General features: G+C 38.4%; 1 protein-coding gene across 1 annotated transcript in view; it reads left to right on the top strand.

Annotated features, from left to right (window-relative positions):
• The window catches only part of BMPR2 (bone morphogenetic protein receptor type 2), a 178,525-nt gene that overhangs the window by 85,206 nt on the left and 74,071 nt on the right, over positions 1 to 19,248 (top strand). Inside the window, exons 2-3 of the mRNA XM_012446149.3 lie at positions 839 to 1,009; positions 2,980 to 3,150. Coding sequence (XP_012301572.2) covers positions 839 to 1,009; positions 2,980 to 3,150 — 342 coding nt within the window. The remainder of the gene's footprint in view (positions 1 to 838; positions 1,010 to 2,979; positions 3,151 to 19,248) is intronic.

Genomic DNA, 19,248 nt, shown 5'->3' with positions numbered 1-19,248 from the left:
CAAATGTGTACAGACTTGTGCAATGATTACCACAATCTAGTTTTAGAACATATATATAACCCTAAAAAGAGACTGGGTGCAGTGGCTCACCTCTATAATTCCAGCACTTTCGGAGGCCGAGGCAGGGGCAGTTGGGGGATCATGAGGTCAGCAGATCGAGACTGATTCTGGCCAACATGATGAAACCCCATCTCTACAAAAAATACAAAAATTAGCCAGGCATGGTGGGCGCCTGTAGTCTATTCAGAAGGCTGAGGCAGGATAATCACTTGAACCTGGGAGATGGAGGTTGCAGTGAGCCGAGATTGTGCCACTGCACTCCAGCCTTAGTGACAGAGCGAGACTCAGTCTCAAAAAAAAAAAAAAAAAAAAAAAATCATGTACCCATTCAGTTACTCTTTGTATAATTAGTTTACCATACCTAATAATGTATGTAACTTTGTATAACTGACTATAAAATATGATAAAAGTCAGTACTATGCAATTTCCAAAATTATTCAGCCTTCTAGGTTTGTTTGTTTTGAAGGCTTGATAATTTTGAACATAGATATTTTCTTTGATAATATTTCCTTATTTGGACACCAAAATTATTTAACAGAAGAAAGAGTGGTGAGAATAATTTGAGTAGGAGGGGGTGCTTTTGGGAACGCGTTTTAAAATTTCAAATGAATTCATGAACAGAAGAAAGTCATTGAATATAAAATTACAAATTTATTTAAAGATTTCAGGTCAAATAATAGGGAAATTTATAAAGTCATTCAAATAAGGCTAAGATTTTATATAATAATATTTTGGAAAGATTAAATAATTTGTAATTCCTTAATTTCCTTTATTTTAGCTTCGCAGAATCAAGAACGGCTATGTGCATTTAAAGATCCATATCAGCAAGACCTTGGGATAGGTGAGAGTCGAATCTCTCATGAAAATGGAACAATATTATGCTCAAAAGGTAGCACCTGCTATGGCCTTTGGGAGAAATCAAAAGGGGACATCAATCTTGTAAAACAAGGCAAGTGATACTTTCCTTACCTAAAATGACTTTGTGTTTTATACAATTGATGTTTATCTAAAATGGACATGGGAGTATGTTAAAACCCTGTTCAGAAAAACAGTGAATTTAAAAGTTTATATATAAGGCCAGTCACAGTGGCTCATGCCTGTAATCCCAGCACCTTGGGAGGCAGAGGCAGGCACTGGCTAACATGGTGAAACCTTGTCTCTACTAAATACAAAAATTAGTGCACCTGTGGTCCCAGCTACTCGGGAGGCTGAGGCAGGAGAATCACCAAACTTGGAAGGCAGAGGTTGCAGTGATCTGAGATGGCACTACTGCACTCCGGCTTGGGCAGCAGAGCGAGACTCCATCTCAAAACAAACAAAAAAATGTGTGTATTTATATATATATATCCACAAGGCCCAAATTTATGAAAGGCTATTTATTTTTAGATTATTTTAAAAACACCTTTCTTCTTAAAATGTTGTACATGCCCATTCTATGAATTGTGGAATATATAGAAAACTATAAAGAAAACAAAAGTCTACAATGATATACTCTTTTAAAAATATTTTTACTGGCCGGGCGCGGTGGCTCACACCTGTAATCCCAGCACTTTGGGAGGCTAAGGTGAACGGATCACGAGGTCAAGAGATAGAGACCATCCTGGCCAACATAGTGAAACCCCGTCTCTACTAAAAATACAAAAATTAGCTGGATGTGGTGGCATGCACCTGTAAACCCAGCTACTCAGGAGGCTGAGGTGGAAGAATTGCTTGAACCCGGAGGCGGAGGTTGCAGTGACCCGAGATTGCACCACTGTACTCCAACCTGGCAAGTGAGCAAGACTCCATCTCAAAAAATATATATATTTTTACTGTATTAGTTTGTCTTCTTCAGGTGTATTTTTTATGTGCCTTTATGTTATTATGTGTGTGTACTTTTTAAAAAAATTAGGAATGTATTGTATAAACAATTTCATATCCATTTTTTTCTAACTTAATTATAAACCTTTGTTCCATGTCTTTAAAGAATCTCTGAAAACCTTTTTAACTTTTGCACAACATATAATTGTACACATGTATCACAGTTTACTTACAGATTATTCTATTGGTAGACATTATGTTATTTTCATGTTTTCACTGTAATGCATAGTGAAACACAGTTGTTCAGTGAACAACTTTGAATATAATTCTTTGATTGTATATGATTGTTTCCTTGAAAGAGATCCCTTGATATTTATTAGGTTATAAAATATATGAATATTTTAAAAATTGTATAAAAATTTCCATGTGGCTTTCTAAAAGTACTATTCATTTATATTCCCTCCAACACTGTATTAAGGTGTCTGTGTTACTGAATCCTTTTTCTTATATATATTATTTATGTATTTGTTATTTTATTTTTCAGACAGTAGCACTCTGTTGCTCAGGATAGAGTGCAGTGGCACATTCATGGCTTACTGAAACCTTGACCTCTTGGGCTTAGGCAATCCTCCCAAGTTGGTAGGACCACAGGCAAGCACCACCATGCCCAGCTAATTTTTAAATGTTTCTAGAGATGTGGTATTCCTATGTTGCCCAGGCTGGTCTCAAATTCCTGGGCTTAAGTGATCCTCCTGCTTTGGCTTCCCAAAGTGCTGGAATTCTAGGTGTGAGCCACTGTGCCTGGCCATATTATTTTTTAAGCCTAGAACAATTTACTTGCTATAGACAAAAATGAAACCTTACTCTTGCTTTAATAATTCTTAGATTAATCATGCAGTTAAACATTTTGTTGGTGGCCTTTTTCTTCCCATGAAATGTCTTTTGTATCCTTTACCGTTTTTCTGTTTCTTAAGAATGTTTCCTGTTGATTTGCAAAACTGTTTCCTAGCTTCTATGTACTCTCACATTCATTGAAATTACTTCTTAGTTTGCTGTTTTTCTTTTAGTTTTCTTTCTCATATTGCCTACTAACTTTTTAATATTAATATTGATTTATAGGATGTTGGTCTCACATTGGAGATCCCCAAGAGTGTCACTATGAAGAATGTGTAGTAACTACCACTCCTCCCTCAATTCAAAATGGAACATACCGTTTCTGCTGTTGTAGCACAGATTTATGTAATGTCAACTTTACTGAGAATTTTCCACCTCCTGACACAACACCACTTAGTAAGTAAAGTAACTAACTTTTCTTTGTATTTCCTTTCTCCAAAAATTTGCAAGATATAAAACAAACATAAAAAACATACAAGTTTGAGTCTGGATGTGGTGGCTCATGCCTGTAATCCCAGCATTTTGAGAGGCCAAGGCAGGTGGATCACCTGAGGTCAGGAGTTTGAGACCAGCCTGGCCAACATGGTGAAACCACATCTCTACTAAAAGTAGAAAAAAGTTAGCTAGGCATGGTGGCAGGTGCTTGTAATCCCAGCTACTTGGGAAGCTGAGACAGGAGAATTGCTTGAGCCCAGGAGGCAGAGGTTACAGTCAGCTGAGATTGCACCATTGCACTCCAGCCTGGGCAATAAGAGCGAAACTCAAAATAATAATAATAATAATAAGGTTGGTAGGAGTGAGAGGGAGAGTTTCAGCATCATAAGATTACATCTAGCAAACACCTGAAATCCAAAAGAGATGCACCAGGACTTCCAAGGCATCAATATATTACTACATAACTTTGGTAAAATATAGTACTGGCCACGCATGGTGGCTCATGCCTGTAATCTCAGCATTTTAGGAGGCCAGAGCAGGAGGATCACTTGAGCCCAGGAATTCAAGACCAGCTTGGGCAAGATAGTGAGACCCCATCTCTACCAACACAATAAATAAATTAGCCAGGCATAGTGGCGCTCATGTGTAGTTCCAGCCCTTTGGAAGGCTGAGGTTGGAGGATTGCTTGAGCCTGGGAAGTTGAGGCTGCAGTGATTGTTCCACTGCCCTCTATCCTAGGTGACAGAGCGACACTCTGTCTCAAAATAGTATAAAATATGGTAGTTTCCAACCTACATGGAGGGAAATTTGGTTAAGACAATTACATGTGTGCTTACTCTTTTCACATTTCTAGGACTTTATCTGGAAATACATCTTCAATGTTATGAATATACATAGACATCGAGTTGTTTATTGCAGTATTTTTTTTTTTTTTTTGAGACGGAGCTTTGCTTTTGTTGCCCAAGCTGAAGTGCAGTGGCACGATCTCGGTTCACTGCAACCTCTGACTCCCTGGCTCAAGCAATTCTCCTGCCTCAGCCTCCCAAGTAGCTGGGATTACAAGCATGCGCCACCATGCCCAGCTAATTTTTGTATTTTTAGTAGAGACAGGGTTTCACCATGTTGGCCAGGATGGTCTTGATCTCTTGACCTCATGATCCACCCACCTCAGCCTCCCAAAGTGTTGGGATTACAGGCATGAGCCAGCATGCCTGGCCTGCAGTATTATTTTTAACTTCACAATATTAGGAAGTAAATGTCCAAGAATAGGATATTAGTTGAAATATACTGTGGTACATACATGAATGGAGTACCAACTATACAGCTATAATAAAAAAATAAGATCTCTAGGAACTAACCTAGAGTGATTTTCACAGGTAATATTAGATACAAAAAGTATGTATAATAGGCTCTGTTTTATAAAACTGGAAGGAAAATAAAAAAGCGTATCTACTCTTGACCTTATCTTTACAAGAAGAAACAAAGGGGGCCGGGCGCGGTGGCGCACGCCTGTAATCCCAGCACTTTGGGAGGCCGAGGCGGGTGGATCACGAGGTCAAGAGATCGAGACCGTCCTGGTCAACATGGTGAAACCCCGTCTCTACTAAAAATACAAAAATTAGCTGGGCATGGTGGCGCACGCCTGTAATCCCAGCTACTCAGGAGGCTGAGGCAGGAGAATTGCCTGAACCCAGGAGGCGGAGGTTGCCGTGAGCCGAGATCGTGCCATTGCACTCCAGCCTGGGTAACAAGAGTGAAACTCTGTCTCAAAAAAACAAACAAACAAACAAAAAGAAACAAAGAATGAATAAATAAAATAATGAACTTGGTTACTTATAAGGGATCCAAGGAATGGGACAGAAAGGATATGGAAAAGAGTGATGGTGGGGTGTAGTGGCTCACACCTGTAATCCCAGTATTTTGGGAGGCCAAGGCAGGTGAATGACGAGGTCAAGAGATCAATACCATCCTGGCCAGCATGGTGAAACCCTGTCTCTACTAAAAATACAAAAATTAGCAGGGTGTGGTGGTACGCACCTGTAGCCCCAGCTACTTGGGAGGCTGAGGCAGGAAAATTGCTTGAAACTGGGAGGTGGAGATTGCAGTGAGCCGAGATCATGCCACTACACTCTAACCTGGTAAGAGAGAGAGACTCCATCAAAAAAAAAAAAAAAAAAAGGAGTGACAGTTCTCTGAGTGTAGCTTTTTGTATGTAATTTTTACTATTGGTATTGTGTAAATATTCTACATAAGCAAAAACATTAAGTACCTAAGAATGGAAAGGAGAAAAATACCTCAAGCTGTAACCAAATTGAAATAAATGAACCCAATTATTTTTCATATTACTACAATAACTACACTGATAACAAAATTCTTGAAAGATAAGGAAAAAAAACTAAAGAAAAAATAACTAATCCAAGTGATTAGTTTATAAACACAGTATTTGACTATATGTACTCTTTTATGCAAGATGCAATATAAAGGATGAGGGAGAATTACAAACAAATACTGAACTAGTAGTGTGGGCAAATTCTGAAACCATTGTAGATGCATTATAGGATTGAGAAAATGAGTTCAAGCCGAGCGCGGCCTGAACTGTAATCTCAGCACTTTGGGAGGCTGAGGTGGGCAGATCAAAAGGTCAAGAGATTGTGACTTATCATCCTGGCCAACATGGTGAAACCTTGTCTCTATAAAAAATACAAAAATTAGTTGCGCCTATAATCCTAGCTAGTCAGGAGGCTGAGGCAGGAGAATCTCTTGAACCCGTGAAGTGGAGGTTGCAGTGAGCCGAGATTGTGCCACTGCACTCCAGTCTGGTGACAGAGCAAGACTTCATCTCAAAAAAAAGAAAAAGAAAATGAGTTGATGTACTTGGAAGTCAGGGTTCTTACAGAAGAAATAGGGATACACAATTATCGAATGGGGAGACAGAAGAAAAATCCATGCAAATAGATTGCAATTCAAGGTATCAGTATGGACTTATACTTAAAAAAATATGTGTATGTATGTGTTACATGCATGTATATGTGGCTGTGTACATGTGTGTATACAGATAAATGTATAAATGTATTTATATACACATGGCAAATGCATGTATTTCATATTGAAAAGGATACGAAACAGTAGTACCCCAGTAGCGGTGACCATGCATGATGCCCACATCTTAGTCTCTAATACCATTCTCCACTAAAAAGGAACCAAGACTTCTTGGAAAAATGATTTATTCCAAGACTGGAGCAGGATAGGTGTAAGATAAGCCTGGGACATCTTATAATGTTTTATCATTTTTGTAGGAAAGTAAGGAAAGAGCCTGTAATCCCAGCACTTTGTGGGAGACCAAGGCAAGAGGATTGCTTGAGCCTAGGAGTTTGAGACCAGCCTGGGCAACATAGACCCCATCTCAAAAAAAATTAAAAAGTAGCCAGATGTGGCACATGCCTGTAGTTCCACCTACTTGGGAGGTTGAGGTGGGAGGATCACTTGAACTTGGGAAGTCAAGGCTGCAATGAGCTGTGATCAGGCCACTGTACTCCAGCCTGGGCAAAAGAGTGAGACCCTGTCTCAAAAACAAAAAGCAAAGAAAGGAAGGAAAGAAGTTCCTAAAAATCTGATGGAGACTTGTCATAGGACACAGGAGCCAGCTGGAAGGAACTCCACTGACTAAATCTGGGTCATTTTGAGTGCTAAAACAATTAAGTACATTAATGAATTGTGAACTACTGTAAGGAAAATGAATCATGCATAGAATGTCAAGTGCCAACTGGTAAATGTAGGAATGCTGGAATTGGCAGCTTATTATTCTTCAACCATTGTGTTAAGGATTGGATCAGGCAAACTCATCAAAGGATCCTAAATCTAGGGGCAGTTTCAATGAGGAGCCAGGATATTTGCATGCCTCCCACATATCTCAAGGGAAAAATTAGTAATTATAAAATGGGAAAAATGGACACCTTGACCAGGTAATAAAAATTAACATCATTAATGAAGGGCACTTGGAAATCCATGATACCTGGAGAAGGCCACATAACTAATTTAGAACTGTATTCCAGTCAAGAATGCATAACCTGAATTCAGTCATGAGGTAACATCACACAAACCCCAAATTAGGAATGTTCTGTTACAAAGAGGGGGATCATATTCTTCAAAAATGTGAATGTCATGTAAGACAGGATGTGGAAAAGGTCTAGGTCAAAGGAAGCTAAAAAGACTGGACAACTAGGCAGTGCCTGTCTTATACTGAATGAGAACAATGAGATAAAAGACATTGTTGAGTCAATTGACAAAAAGGATGACTAGACAACAATGTTTCAATGTTAAATGTGCTGAAGCTATTAACAATACTGTGGTTTTATAAGAGAATAACCATATTCTTAGGAAATAATCTAAAAAGTGTTTAAGAATAAAGGACCATGATTATACTGTGTAATGGTTCAAAAAACGTGTGTGTGTGTGTCTGTGTGTGTGTGTAAAGAGAGATAACAAAAACAAGCAGAATAAAATGGTATCAGTAGGTGAATCTGGGTGAAAGCGTATAGTGTATTCTTTGTACCATTCTTGCAACTGATGTGGAAGTCATAAATTATTTCCAAATAAAAATTTAAACAAGGCCGGGCACAGTGGCTCATGCCTATAATCCCAGCACTTTGGGAGGCCGAGGCGGGTGGATCACGAGGTCAAGAGATCGAGACCATCCTGGTCAACAAAGTGAAACCCCGTCTCTACTAAAAATACAGAAATTAGCTGAGCATGGTGGCGTGCGCCTGTAGTCCCAGCTACTTGGGAGGCTGAGGCAGGAGAATTGCCTGAACCCAGGAGACGGAGGTTACAGTGAGCCAAGATCGTGCCATTGCACTCCAGCCTGGGTAACAAGAGCGAGACTCCATCTCAAAAAAAAAAAAAAAAAAAAATTTAAACAATTCTTAAAGTTTAAAAACGTAAAATATAGCACATCTCAAGAATTTTCTTAGTCAACAGATTTTATCAGACCATACTCTGGGATCATCAGTTTTGGATTATTTCCTTTGATGTGTTGATGAAGCACTAAACTGAAAGCAATATGAAATTTTCTTTATAACTATAGTTTCTACCTACTGAAGGCCATTAGCTTCTATTAGGAGATTGTATTGAATTGGATACATTTATATTTCACAAACAAAACAAGGTCTCTAATTTTCACTTGTACCTCTAGCTAAATAAAAGAGGGAAAGTGGCCAGGTGCTCATGCCTATAATCCCAGTACTTCAGGAGGCCAATGTGGGTGGATCACCTGAGGTCAGGAGTTCAACACTAGCCTGGCCAACATGGTGAAACCCCGTCTCTACTAAAAATACAAAAATTAGTCGGGCGTGGTGGTGCACACCTGTAATCCCAGCCACCTGGGAAGCTGTGGCAGAAGAATCGCCTGAACCCAGTAGGTGGAGATTGCAGTGAGCTGAGAATCCTTACTGCACTCCAGCCTGGGTGACAGAGACTCCGTCTCACGTCTCAAAAAAAAAGAGGGTAAGTGAATTTGTTCATACATTATCCTCAAAGATCTTTACAGCTGCATTGCTTTTCAGATTGTTACCTAGGTCTTAGTTTAGTTTACTATGACCCCAAAGTAGGATTATTGCCAACCAAGAATCAGTAATGCTATTGCAATAAAAAAGGAAAGTGTTTAAGTAAAGTGCTCTAATTGGGAAGCATTAACTCAATTTATATTTTTTGTTCTTCAAACAAAAAAATTGAGTGAAGTTAAAGTTGGCAAACAAGATCGATTTTGGCTTTTACATTAACCTCAAGAAAAATAACTACTGTTATATGGACTGTCAGAGATTTAGTCCACAAATGCTAGGTGTTTAACAAAAATAAAAATAGTTTTATTTGTTGAAATTTAAAGAAAGAAATTAAAATATAAGACAGGCGCAGTGGCTTACTCCCTTAATCCCAGCACTTTGGGACACTGAGGTGGGCGGATCACCTGAGGTCAGGAGTTTGTGACCAGCCTGACCAACGTGGAGAAACCCCATCTCTACTAAAAATACAAAATTAGCCAGGCGTGGTAGTGCAGGCCTGTAATCCCAGCTACTTGGGAGGCTGAGGCAGGAGAATCTCTTGAATCCAGGAGGCGGAGGTTCTGGTGAGCCAAGATTGTGCCGTTGCACTCCAGCCTGGGCAACAAGAGCAAAACTCCTTCTCAAAAAAATATTATAAAATTCAGAAACAGAACTTTTGCTCATGGCCATATAATAATAAATAGAATTTATTACTTGGTGATAGTGAGATTTTTTTCTTCTTTATACTTTTTCCTTAATGCAGAGCATGGTGGCTCATGTGGGAGGCAAAGACAGGTGGATTACTTGAGCCTAGCAGTTTGAAACCAGTCTGGGCAACATGGTGAAACCCTATCTCTACTAAAAATACAAAAATTAGCCAGGCACAGTGGCACGCACCTGTGATCCCAGCTACTTGGGAGGCTGAGATGGGGAGGATCGCTTGAGCCTGGGAGGTAGAAGTTGCTAATGGCCAAGATTGTGCCACTGCACTCCAGTTTAGGGTACAGAGCGAGAACCTGTCTCCAAAAAAAAAAAAATTATTAAAAATTCCAGTTACTGAATATTTAACATAAAAATTTTATCAAAAACACATTTTTAAATTATTAAAAAACTGGCCAGGCGTGGTGGCTCACGCCTGTAATCCAGCACTTTGGGAGGCCAAGTCAGGTAGATCACTTGAGGTTAGGAGTTTGAGACAGCCTGACCAACATGGAGAAACCCCATCTCTGCTAAAAACACAAAAAATTAACTGGGCTTGATGGTGGGTGCCTGTAATCCCAGCTACTCCGGAGGCTGAGGCATGAGAACACTTGAACCTGGGAGGTGGAGGTTGTAGTGAGCAGAGATCACACCATTGCACTTCAGCCTAGGCAACAGAGTGAGACACCATGTCTAAATAAATAAATAAGTCTCAAAATAAATAAAATAAAATAACTAACTGTGCAAACCTAGCAAAGAAAGAAGTGGATGGCTAGGCGTGGTGGCTCACACCTATAATCCTGGTTTTGAGAAAAATGATTTAAAATAATCTATAATCAGTCTTTTCCTCCCTTTGTCAGTTTCTGCTGATATCGTAGAGATAATAGAAGTTATATTTTAAATGGTAATTTAATATGTATTATAAGATTTTTTTGTTGATTACAAAATCTGTGACCCTTGGCACTTCCTAATGAAATACTTTTAATATCATTCAGTAAAGTTACGTGTTCATTTTATGGTATGTAAATTATACCTTAATTAAAATGTTAAAATAAAATATTCATTATTAAATCTTGTGAGAAGAGTGTTCATTGAAAAATTATCTCTATACTTCACATATCACATTTTTGTGATGGCTGATAAAACCTTGCTTTTGCATAGTTTTTTGTTTGTTTGTTTGTTCATTTGTTTGAGACATAATCTTAACTTGTTGCCCAGGCTGGAGTGCAGTGGTGCAAACTTGGCTCACTGCAACCTCTGCCTCCTGGGTTCGAGTGAATCTTGTGTCTCAGCCTCTCAACTAGCTGGGATTATAGGCAGATGCCACCACGCACAGCTAATTTTTGCATATTTAGTAGAGATGGAGTTTTGCCATGTTGGCCAGGCTGGTCTTGAACTCCTGACCTCAGGTGATCCACCCTCCTTGGCCTTCCAAAGTGCTGGGATCACAGGCATGAGCCACCTTATCCGGCCTGCATAGTATTCTATATTTTAATAGTGCTATCACTTCCATAAACTTTTTAAAGATATTATCTTAATATTTAGGTAGTTTAGTAAAAAATAACCCCTTCTATCCTAATGAGTAGCCCTGCTACTTGAGAAGAATGGTAATTGAAGTAGCTGTGTTTCTCTGACAGAGATGACTTACAGTTTATCTTCCTTTAAGTTTTTACTTATCATTATATTGGTAGACAGTAAGTGTCAAGTGTTCATATTTTGGGCCCCGAACAGAGAATGTGTTAAAACTTTTAAATTTGACATTATTTCAAAGTTATTTAAGAAGTTACAAAAATAGTACAGAGAACTCCCATATACACTTTACCCACATTCACCAATTGTTGACATTTTGCTGTATTTGCTCTATCATTCTTCCCCAAATAGATAATATATACTTCATTATGTTTTCTGAACTTTTTGCAGATCAGTTGCAAGCATCACACCTGAATTAACATATATGTAGTAGTTGTCTTTTTGTCTGTCTCTTCTAATAGACTCTGAAGTTCTTTTTGAGAGGGACTTTTTTAATGCCCCTTTGTCTCCACAGTGACTATAATTACAAGGCTTTTCATTTATAGTAATGATGAGATGTTTCTCGTTAAAATGCATATTTTTGGCTGGGCATGGTGGCTCATGCCTGCAATCCCAGCACTTTGGAAGGCCAAGGCAGGCAGATCACCTGAGGTAAGGGGTTTGAAACCAGTCTGACCAACATGGTGAAACCTTGCCTCTACAAAAATACAAAAATTAGCCAGGTGTGATGGCCGGTACCTGTAATCCCAACTACTCAGGAGGCTGAGGTAGGAGAAACACTTGAACCCACGAGGTGGAGGTTTGCAATGAGCCAACACTAAGCCACTGCATTCCAGCCTGGGCGACAGATTGAGCCTCTGTCTCAAAAATAAGTAATAAATAAATTAATTAATTAAAAAATACATATTTTTAAAATGAGATTATTTGAAAAAAATATTAAATAACAAACCACACCCGGCCTGAGTCTTTCAAGTATCTACTCTGTTTAAAAAGAAAACCAGTCTTTAAGTAAGTAAGTTTATATCTATAGTATTCTTTTACTTTCTTACACCCTTAATTCATCTTCTTTTGTTTACAAATTCCCAGAGTTTGAAAGAATTGTATAATTATTACAAAGTTTAGAAACTTATTTTAGAACAATTTCTTGATAAGATTTCTGGAATTGGTATAATTAACCTCCCTAACTCTAAAGTAAACAGGATAGTTAAGTCGATAGAAAAGCAGGCACAATTTTGTGTGTGCTTTTTTAAATTAAGTCAATCTAATTCATTCTATTCAGTGTTGATGGTGAAAGTCAGTATATAGATGTAGGATCCTTTTGTTTATATTATTTGTTAAATTGATAGTTGGATCAACTTGATGAGAAACAAAGATTGAATTGCATCTGAAGCTGGGTTTAAAAAATCACATTTTTGGCTGGGCGCAGTGGCTTATGCCTGTAATCCCAGCACTTTGGGAGGCTGAGGCGGGTGGATCACAAGGTCAGGAGTTGGAGACCAGCCTGACCAATATGGTGAAACTATGTCTCTACTAAAAATACAAAAATTAGCCAGGCATGGTGGCGTACAACTGTAGTCCCAACTACTCAGGAAAGCTGAGGCAGAAGAATCCCTTGAACCTGGGAGGCAGACGTTGCAGTGAGCCAAGATTGTGCCACTGTACTCCAGCCTGGGCAACAGAGCGAGACTGTCTCAAAAACAGTAAAAAGAAAAAGAAATCACATTCTAATTCATTCTGTGTTCTTAAGATTAGAAATTTAAATTTCCAGAGTCTGGCAGCATATGTCTTTATCTCACACCAAGCTAGAAAACAAAGCCTGTATTCAAAGAAGCAGATGTTGGCATAGGGCCATAGGTGGGTTATTAGCTATTGTGAAAAATTTTTCACTTTTTACTGTTTCTGTGATAGCATTAAAGTGATTAAATATACAGAAAATAGGAAATGAGAATGTCTGAATGTCTTTATTACTTCAGGAAGCAAAACAATGTATATTACATTTTTATACTTTTTTTTGAGACAAAGTCTCACTCTGTCACCCAGGCTGGAGAGCAGTGGTGCGAACTTGGCTCACTGCAACCTCTGCCTCCCAGGCTCAAGCAATTCTTCTGCCTCAGCCTCTCAAGTAGCTGGGATTACAGGCTCCTGCCACCATACCTGGCTAATTTTTTTTCTTTTTGTATTTTTAGTAGAGATGGGGTTTCACTATGTTGGCTAAGCCAGTCTCGAACTCTTGACCTCAGGTGATCTACCTGCCTCAACCTTCCAAAGTGCTAGGATTACAGGCGTTATCCATTGTGCCCAGCCACATTTTTATACTTTTAAAAATTACTAGTGTAACATCTCATGTACCCTATAAATATGTATACCTACTATGTACCTACAAAAATAAATAATTAAAAAAATAGTGTAGAAGGCACAGGACAAGAAAAATAAAAGTTTGCATCATTTAGGAAAATAGTAATTATCTAATGCAATAGTAACAAGATTCTATTTATACCTTATTTTTTGTTCATCAGATAGTTTCATTCTGAAGTTTTGCTAGCTCTGCACTTCTGAATGTCAACCACTATCCTGTATCTACCTACCTACCTTGCTCCTCTCCTCTCAAAAAGTAGTCCTTTTTTATGTTGGGCTTCTTAAAATTTTACATTACTTAGTTTCCTGATGAACAAGGCAAAACCTTGTGACTTACCTGGCTTTCACTGAAGAACTTTTTATCTGTGAAATGTAAGTCCCAAGCATATATGGTGGAATTGACCAGTGTTTAAAAAATAAATATCTTCTGAAATACTGGACAGAATTGGATGTAGATCATGAAATTATTTCCATGTCTTTATTTCAACAACTGTAATTTTTCTTTTCTTTTTAGGATTTCCAATTCCATGTGTATCCCTCTCTTCCTGCCTTAACTGTGTCTCATTTTCTGATAATGTGCTCTTTGATTACTGAGCATTTTCTGCATGTTTTATATGCAAAAAACCAATTATCCATCTAATGATCATTCAGTGGTTTCAGATACAAACGTAGTATAATAGAGTCATAGATACATGAAAACATTTCAAATACATTCAAAACCGACATGAAACTAGCCATGATTTGAGTGACAAGCATCTTTAAAATAATGTTAAATAGGCTGGGCGTGGTAGCTCACACCTGTAATGCTAGCACTTTGGAAGTCCAAGGCAGGCAGATCACAAGGTCAGGAGTTTGAGACCAGCCTGGGCAACATGGTGAAATCCTATATCTACTAAAATACAAAAAAATTAGCTGAGTGTGGCGGTGTGTACCTGTAATCCCAGTTACTTGGGAGGCTGAGACAGGAGAGTTGCTTGAACCTGCAAGGCAGAAGTTGCGGTGAGCCCAGATCACACCATTGCAGAGATGGGGTTTTACCATGTTGGCCAAGCTGTCTCGAACTCCTGACCTCAGGTAATCTGCCTGCCTTGTCCTCCCAAAGTGCTAGGATTACAGGTGTGAGCCACTGCGCCTGACCTGAAACCGTTTTCTAATACAGTCACAAAGGTTTACTGCTGTATTTTCTTCTTGGGTTTTATAGCTCTTATATTGAGGTCTGTGATCATTTTGAGTTAAGTTTTGTATATGGCATGAGGTAGGGAGTACAACTTTATTCTTTTGTTTGATATCCAGTTTTCCAGTATCATTTGTTAAAAATACTGTTTTTTCCAATTGAATTGTCTTGGCACCCTTGTCAAAAATCAGTTGATCCTACGTGTAAGGGTTTATTTCTGAACTCTTAATTCTCTTCCATTGATCAGTATGTCAAGGATTAATTGATCCTTAACCCAGGACCACACTGTCTTGAAAACTATTGCTTTGTAATTAGTTTTAAAACAGAGAAAGCTGAGCTCTCCAACTTTGTTCTTCTTTTGCTTTCTTTCTTTCTGTCTTTCTTTCTTTTTTTTTTGAGAGACAATTTCACTCTTGTCACCCAGATTAGAGTGCAGTGGTGTGATCTCAGCTTACTGCAACCTCCACCTCCCGGATTCAAGCGATTGATTCTCCTGTCTCAGCCTTCCAAGTAGCTGGGATTACAGGCTTGCACTACCATGCCCGGCTAAATTTTGTATTTTTAATATATACAGGGTTTCACCATGTTGGCCATGGCTGATCTGACCTTGGATGATCCGCCCTCCTTGGTCTCCCAAAGTGCTGGGGTTATAGGCATGAGCCATAGCACCCAGCTTGTTCTTTTTCAAGATTATTATGGGTGTTCTGGGTTCCTTGCATTTCCTTATGAATCGTGATCAGTTTCCCATATCTGCAAAAAGACAACTGGGATTTTGATAGGCAGTTTGGGGAGTATTGCTATATTAACAATAGTCTCTTAATTAATAAACATGAGATATTTTTCTATTTATGTAGACCTTTGTTCATTTCTTGCAACAATGTTTTATAGTTTACTCAGTGTTCAAGTCTTACACTTCTTTGTTAAATTTATTCCTAATTATTTTTCAGAGTAGTTTTCTGTCTTTGGCCAAGACAGCTGCATGTAGTGTATATACCAGTTATAAGAAATTATTTTGCAAAAATTTTAGCTGTGGTAAAATACCCCACAGCTAAAATAAAGTGTAAAATTTACCATCTTACCATTTTTAAGTGTACAGTTCAGTATAGTTCATATTGTCATACAATCTGTATAGTTCATATTGTCATACAATCTTATCTCCAGAACTCTTACCCATTACATAACAACTCACTATTATCCCTTCTCCTCAGGACCTCCAAGCACCCTCTACTTTCTGTCTGTATGAATTTGGCTACTCTAAGTACATCATATAAGTAGAATCATATCATATTTGTCTTTTTGCAGCTAGCTCCTTTCATTTAGCATAATGTCATCAAGGTTCATCCATCACAAGATGCTACACATGCTACAAAGCATATGTTAGCATTTTCCTTCTTTCTTTTTTTTTTAAGTCTGGATAATATTCCATTTTATGTAGATACTACATTTATTCATCCATCATGGACACTTGGGTTACTTCTACCTCTTGGCTATTATGAGTAAAGCTCCAATGAATGTGGGTATACAAATACTTCTTTGAGACCCTGGTTTCAGTTCTTTGGGATGTATACCAAGGAATAGAATTGCTGAATCATATGATAATAATGCTATTTTTAATTTTTTTTTTTTTAAGAGACAGGGTCTTCCTTTGTTTTTCAGACTGGAATGCAATGGTATGATCATAGCTCACTGTAATCTTGAACTCCTGGGCTCAAGTGATCCTCCCACCTCGGCCTCCTGGGTAGCTAGGATTATAGGCACATGACCCCATGCCTGGCTAATTTTAAAATTTTATTTTAGAGATAGGATCTTGCTGTTGCTAGGCTGGTTGTGAACATTTGGCCTGAAGTAATCCTCCCTGGGTGACATAGGCAGAGAGATATTTGACACAGAAGAGGAGAAGACAGTGTGACCATGGAGACAGAGATTGGAGTAATGCCACGACAATCTAAGGAGAGCTAGGAAGTCCAAGGAAAGCTGGCAGAGGAAAATAATAGACTTTCCCCTAGAGCCTCAGAGGCAGCTGTAGTCCTACCACCATCTTGATTTGACCCAGGAAACTTTACTTTATATTTCTGTTTTCTAGAACTATGAAAGGATAAATTTTTGTTTTTTTAAGTCAGCAAGTTTATGACAAATTTGTTATACCAGCTACTGGAAACTAATGCACCCCCAGAGAAAAGGTAACAAGCCATGTTTGCTTTTAGAAATGCAGAACAGTGTGGGCGAAGTGGCTTACACCTATAATCCCTTTAGGAGGCCTAGGTGGGCAACTCATGAGATCAGGAGATCTAGACCATCCTGGCTAACACGGTGAAACCCCGTATCTACTAAAACTACAAAAAATTAGCCGGGCGTGGTTAAACAAACCTGTAGTCCCAGCTACTCGGGAGGCTGAGGCAGGAGAATCACTTGAACCTGGGAGGCAGAGGTTGCAGTGAGCCAACATCGTACCACTGCATTCCAGCCTGGGCGACAGAGTGAGACTCAAAAAAAACAAAAAAGAAACACAGAGCAAATCCATCTCACTTCTGCCTTCCAAATTTTTATAAGTACATTGAGTTGGCTGATGCTACATTAAATCTGGAATCCTAACTGCAAGAGAGTCTAGAAAATGCAGGGTTTTTGCTTTTTAACCTTTGCACTTCAGGAAGGGACACTATAATAGAATGAAGGCTGAATGGATGTTAAGGGGCAGTCTGCCATATCTTATTAAAGTATTTTTTTCTCAGCTAACTCTCTGGGAGAATGAGGTTTACAGAGAAGGCAGTAAGTGGAGTGGAGTTTTTTTTAAAAAAGATGAATATAGAGGATATTTCTACTCTAGTCCAAAATTTCCTGTGTCTCTGTCATTATTTGTTTTTTCAAGAAACACTCACAGTTTATCTGTGCCTGCCCTTTAGCTCGCTGATCTTTCTTTGCCGCCTGCTCCTTCGTGCCTTCCTTTAGGCACATTTTAGTGTTTCTAGTCCATGGACTGTGGTGATGTCTTTCTAAGCACACATACAAACATCTTTAGGAGATCAGGTGCAGTGGCTCATGCCTGTAATCCCAGCACTTTGGGAGGCCAAGGTGGGCGGATCACCTGGCCAACATGATGAAACCTTGTCTCTACTAAAAATACAAAAATGAGCCATGCGTGGTTATGGGTGCCTGTAATCCCAGCTCCTCAGGAGGCTGAGACAGGAGAATTGCTTGACCCGGGGAGGCGGAAGTTGTAGTGAGCCAAGATCACACAACTGCATTCTAGCCTGGGTGACAGAGCAAGACTCTGTCTCAAAAACAAAAAAAAAAAAAAAAAAAGATCCTTAGGATATTGTCATGGACTTCCCTTTTCCCCACCACCCCAATTCTGAGTTAACTCAGCTGCCCAAATATTTGAGAGTCTAAGCACTCAAGGCATTAAAACAGTTGTATTTTTCTAAAATGACTTAAACATTATCCATTTTAAAAAATTATGCCATAGTAATAAATAAGAAATGATTAGCTGTAACACAGTGTATGGTGATGACATGGTTTGCAGGGTATTAAAATCGGGCATGTACTCTCTCCTAGGGGCAGCAGCATGAGGTCTTTAGAAAATTCTTTGGCAGCTTCAACATATCTGAGCAACATTTCTCAAGAACTTTTATGTAATTTCCTCTAAATCAATCAACAAATGAATCAATCTTTTTGCTGTTCTACGTGGCTTATAATAGAACAAATAGCCTGAGTTAACTCAGCTGCCCAGGTATTTGAGAGTCCAAGCACATAGGGCATTTAATGGTTTTATTAGAATGATTTTTAAATTATCCATTTCTAAAAATTATGCCAGAGTAATAAATAAGAAGTGATTAGCTATAACACAGTTTGTGGTAATGATGTGGTTTCTCAGGGTGTTAAAATTGTTTGTTAATGTCACAGGACCATGTGATTTCAGACTAGGTGAAACAAATATTGTGGATAATCACAGAGACCTCCCAGAAGTATGTTTGATACCACAAGTGCTATGATGGTTTTAGTTCATTTATGTGTTTGTTGGAACGCATTGCATATTATACTTTCCTTTCCTTAGTCCATTTAATGGGAAGAAAAACCAAGAGAATACATCCAGAAGATATTAGAACTGTATCCATTTTTAGAATTTTTAATCATTCTGCTCTTTTGGAGTTAGGCTATCTAAATTCCAAACCCGGTATTTTCATTTCTGAGAATTTATCCTACACATATAAATACACATATTTTTGAAATGATTATAAACAAAAATATTCATTGTATTTACAGCAAAAGTGGAAAGAACTAATGTACATCAATAGAGTACAGGTTAGAAGATTATGGTATAATGGAACATTATGAAGCTTTAAAAAGATTTTAAAGGCTGTCTCTGGACTAATTATAGAAGGACCCCCATGGTATATTGTTAAGTATTGTGTATTTTCATACTTGCTTCTATATCCATAAAGAAATTCTGAAAGAATAAGCCACAGAATCTAGACAGTAATTGCGTATGTATGAGTCTGTGTGTATGGGGGAAGTTGGGTTGTTGGGATATGGGGGTGTGAAGACTCTTTACTTTTTATCTTGAAATATTCGTGTCAATGTATTACCTATTTAAAAAATTAAAAAATGAAAAATGTTTAAACTTCAGAAATATCTTGAGGGCAGAACATATCAAGATCTGACTTTCTGGGTAGAACTTTCTGGTTCTACACCAGAAAGTAGCATTTACACCAGGAAAATTCAGTTGCATGTAATAAAGAGGTTGAAAGATGTTTTATTGTGCTTGAA

Source organism: Aotus nancymaae, unplaced genomic scaffold, assembly GCF_030222135.1.
Source record: "Aotus nancymaae isolate 86718 unplaced genomic scaffold, 86718_ANA_hifiasm-v0.15.2.pri h1tg000008l, whole genome shotgun sequence".
Classification (NCBI taxonomy): domain Eukaryota; kingdom Metazoa; phylum Chordata; class Mammalia; order Primates; family Aotidae; genus Aotus; species Aotus nancymaae.
This window is presented reverse-complemented; position numbering and strand designations above follow the sequence as displayed.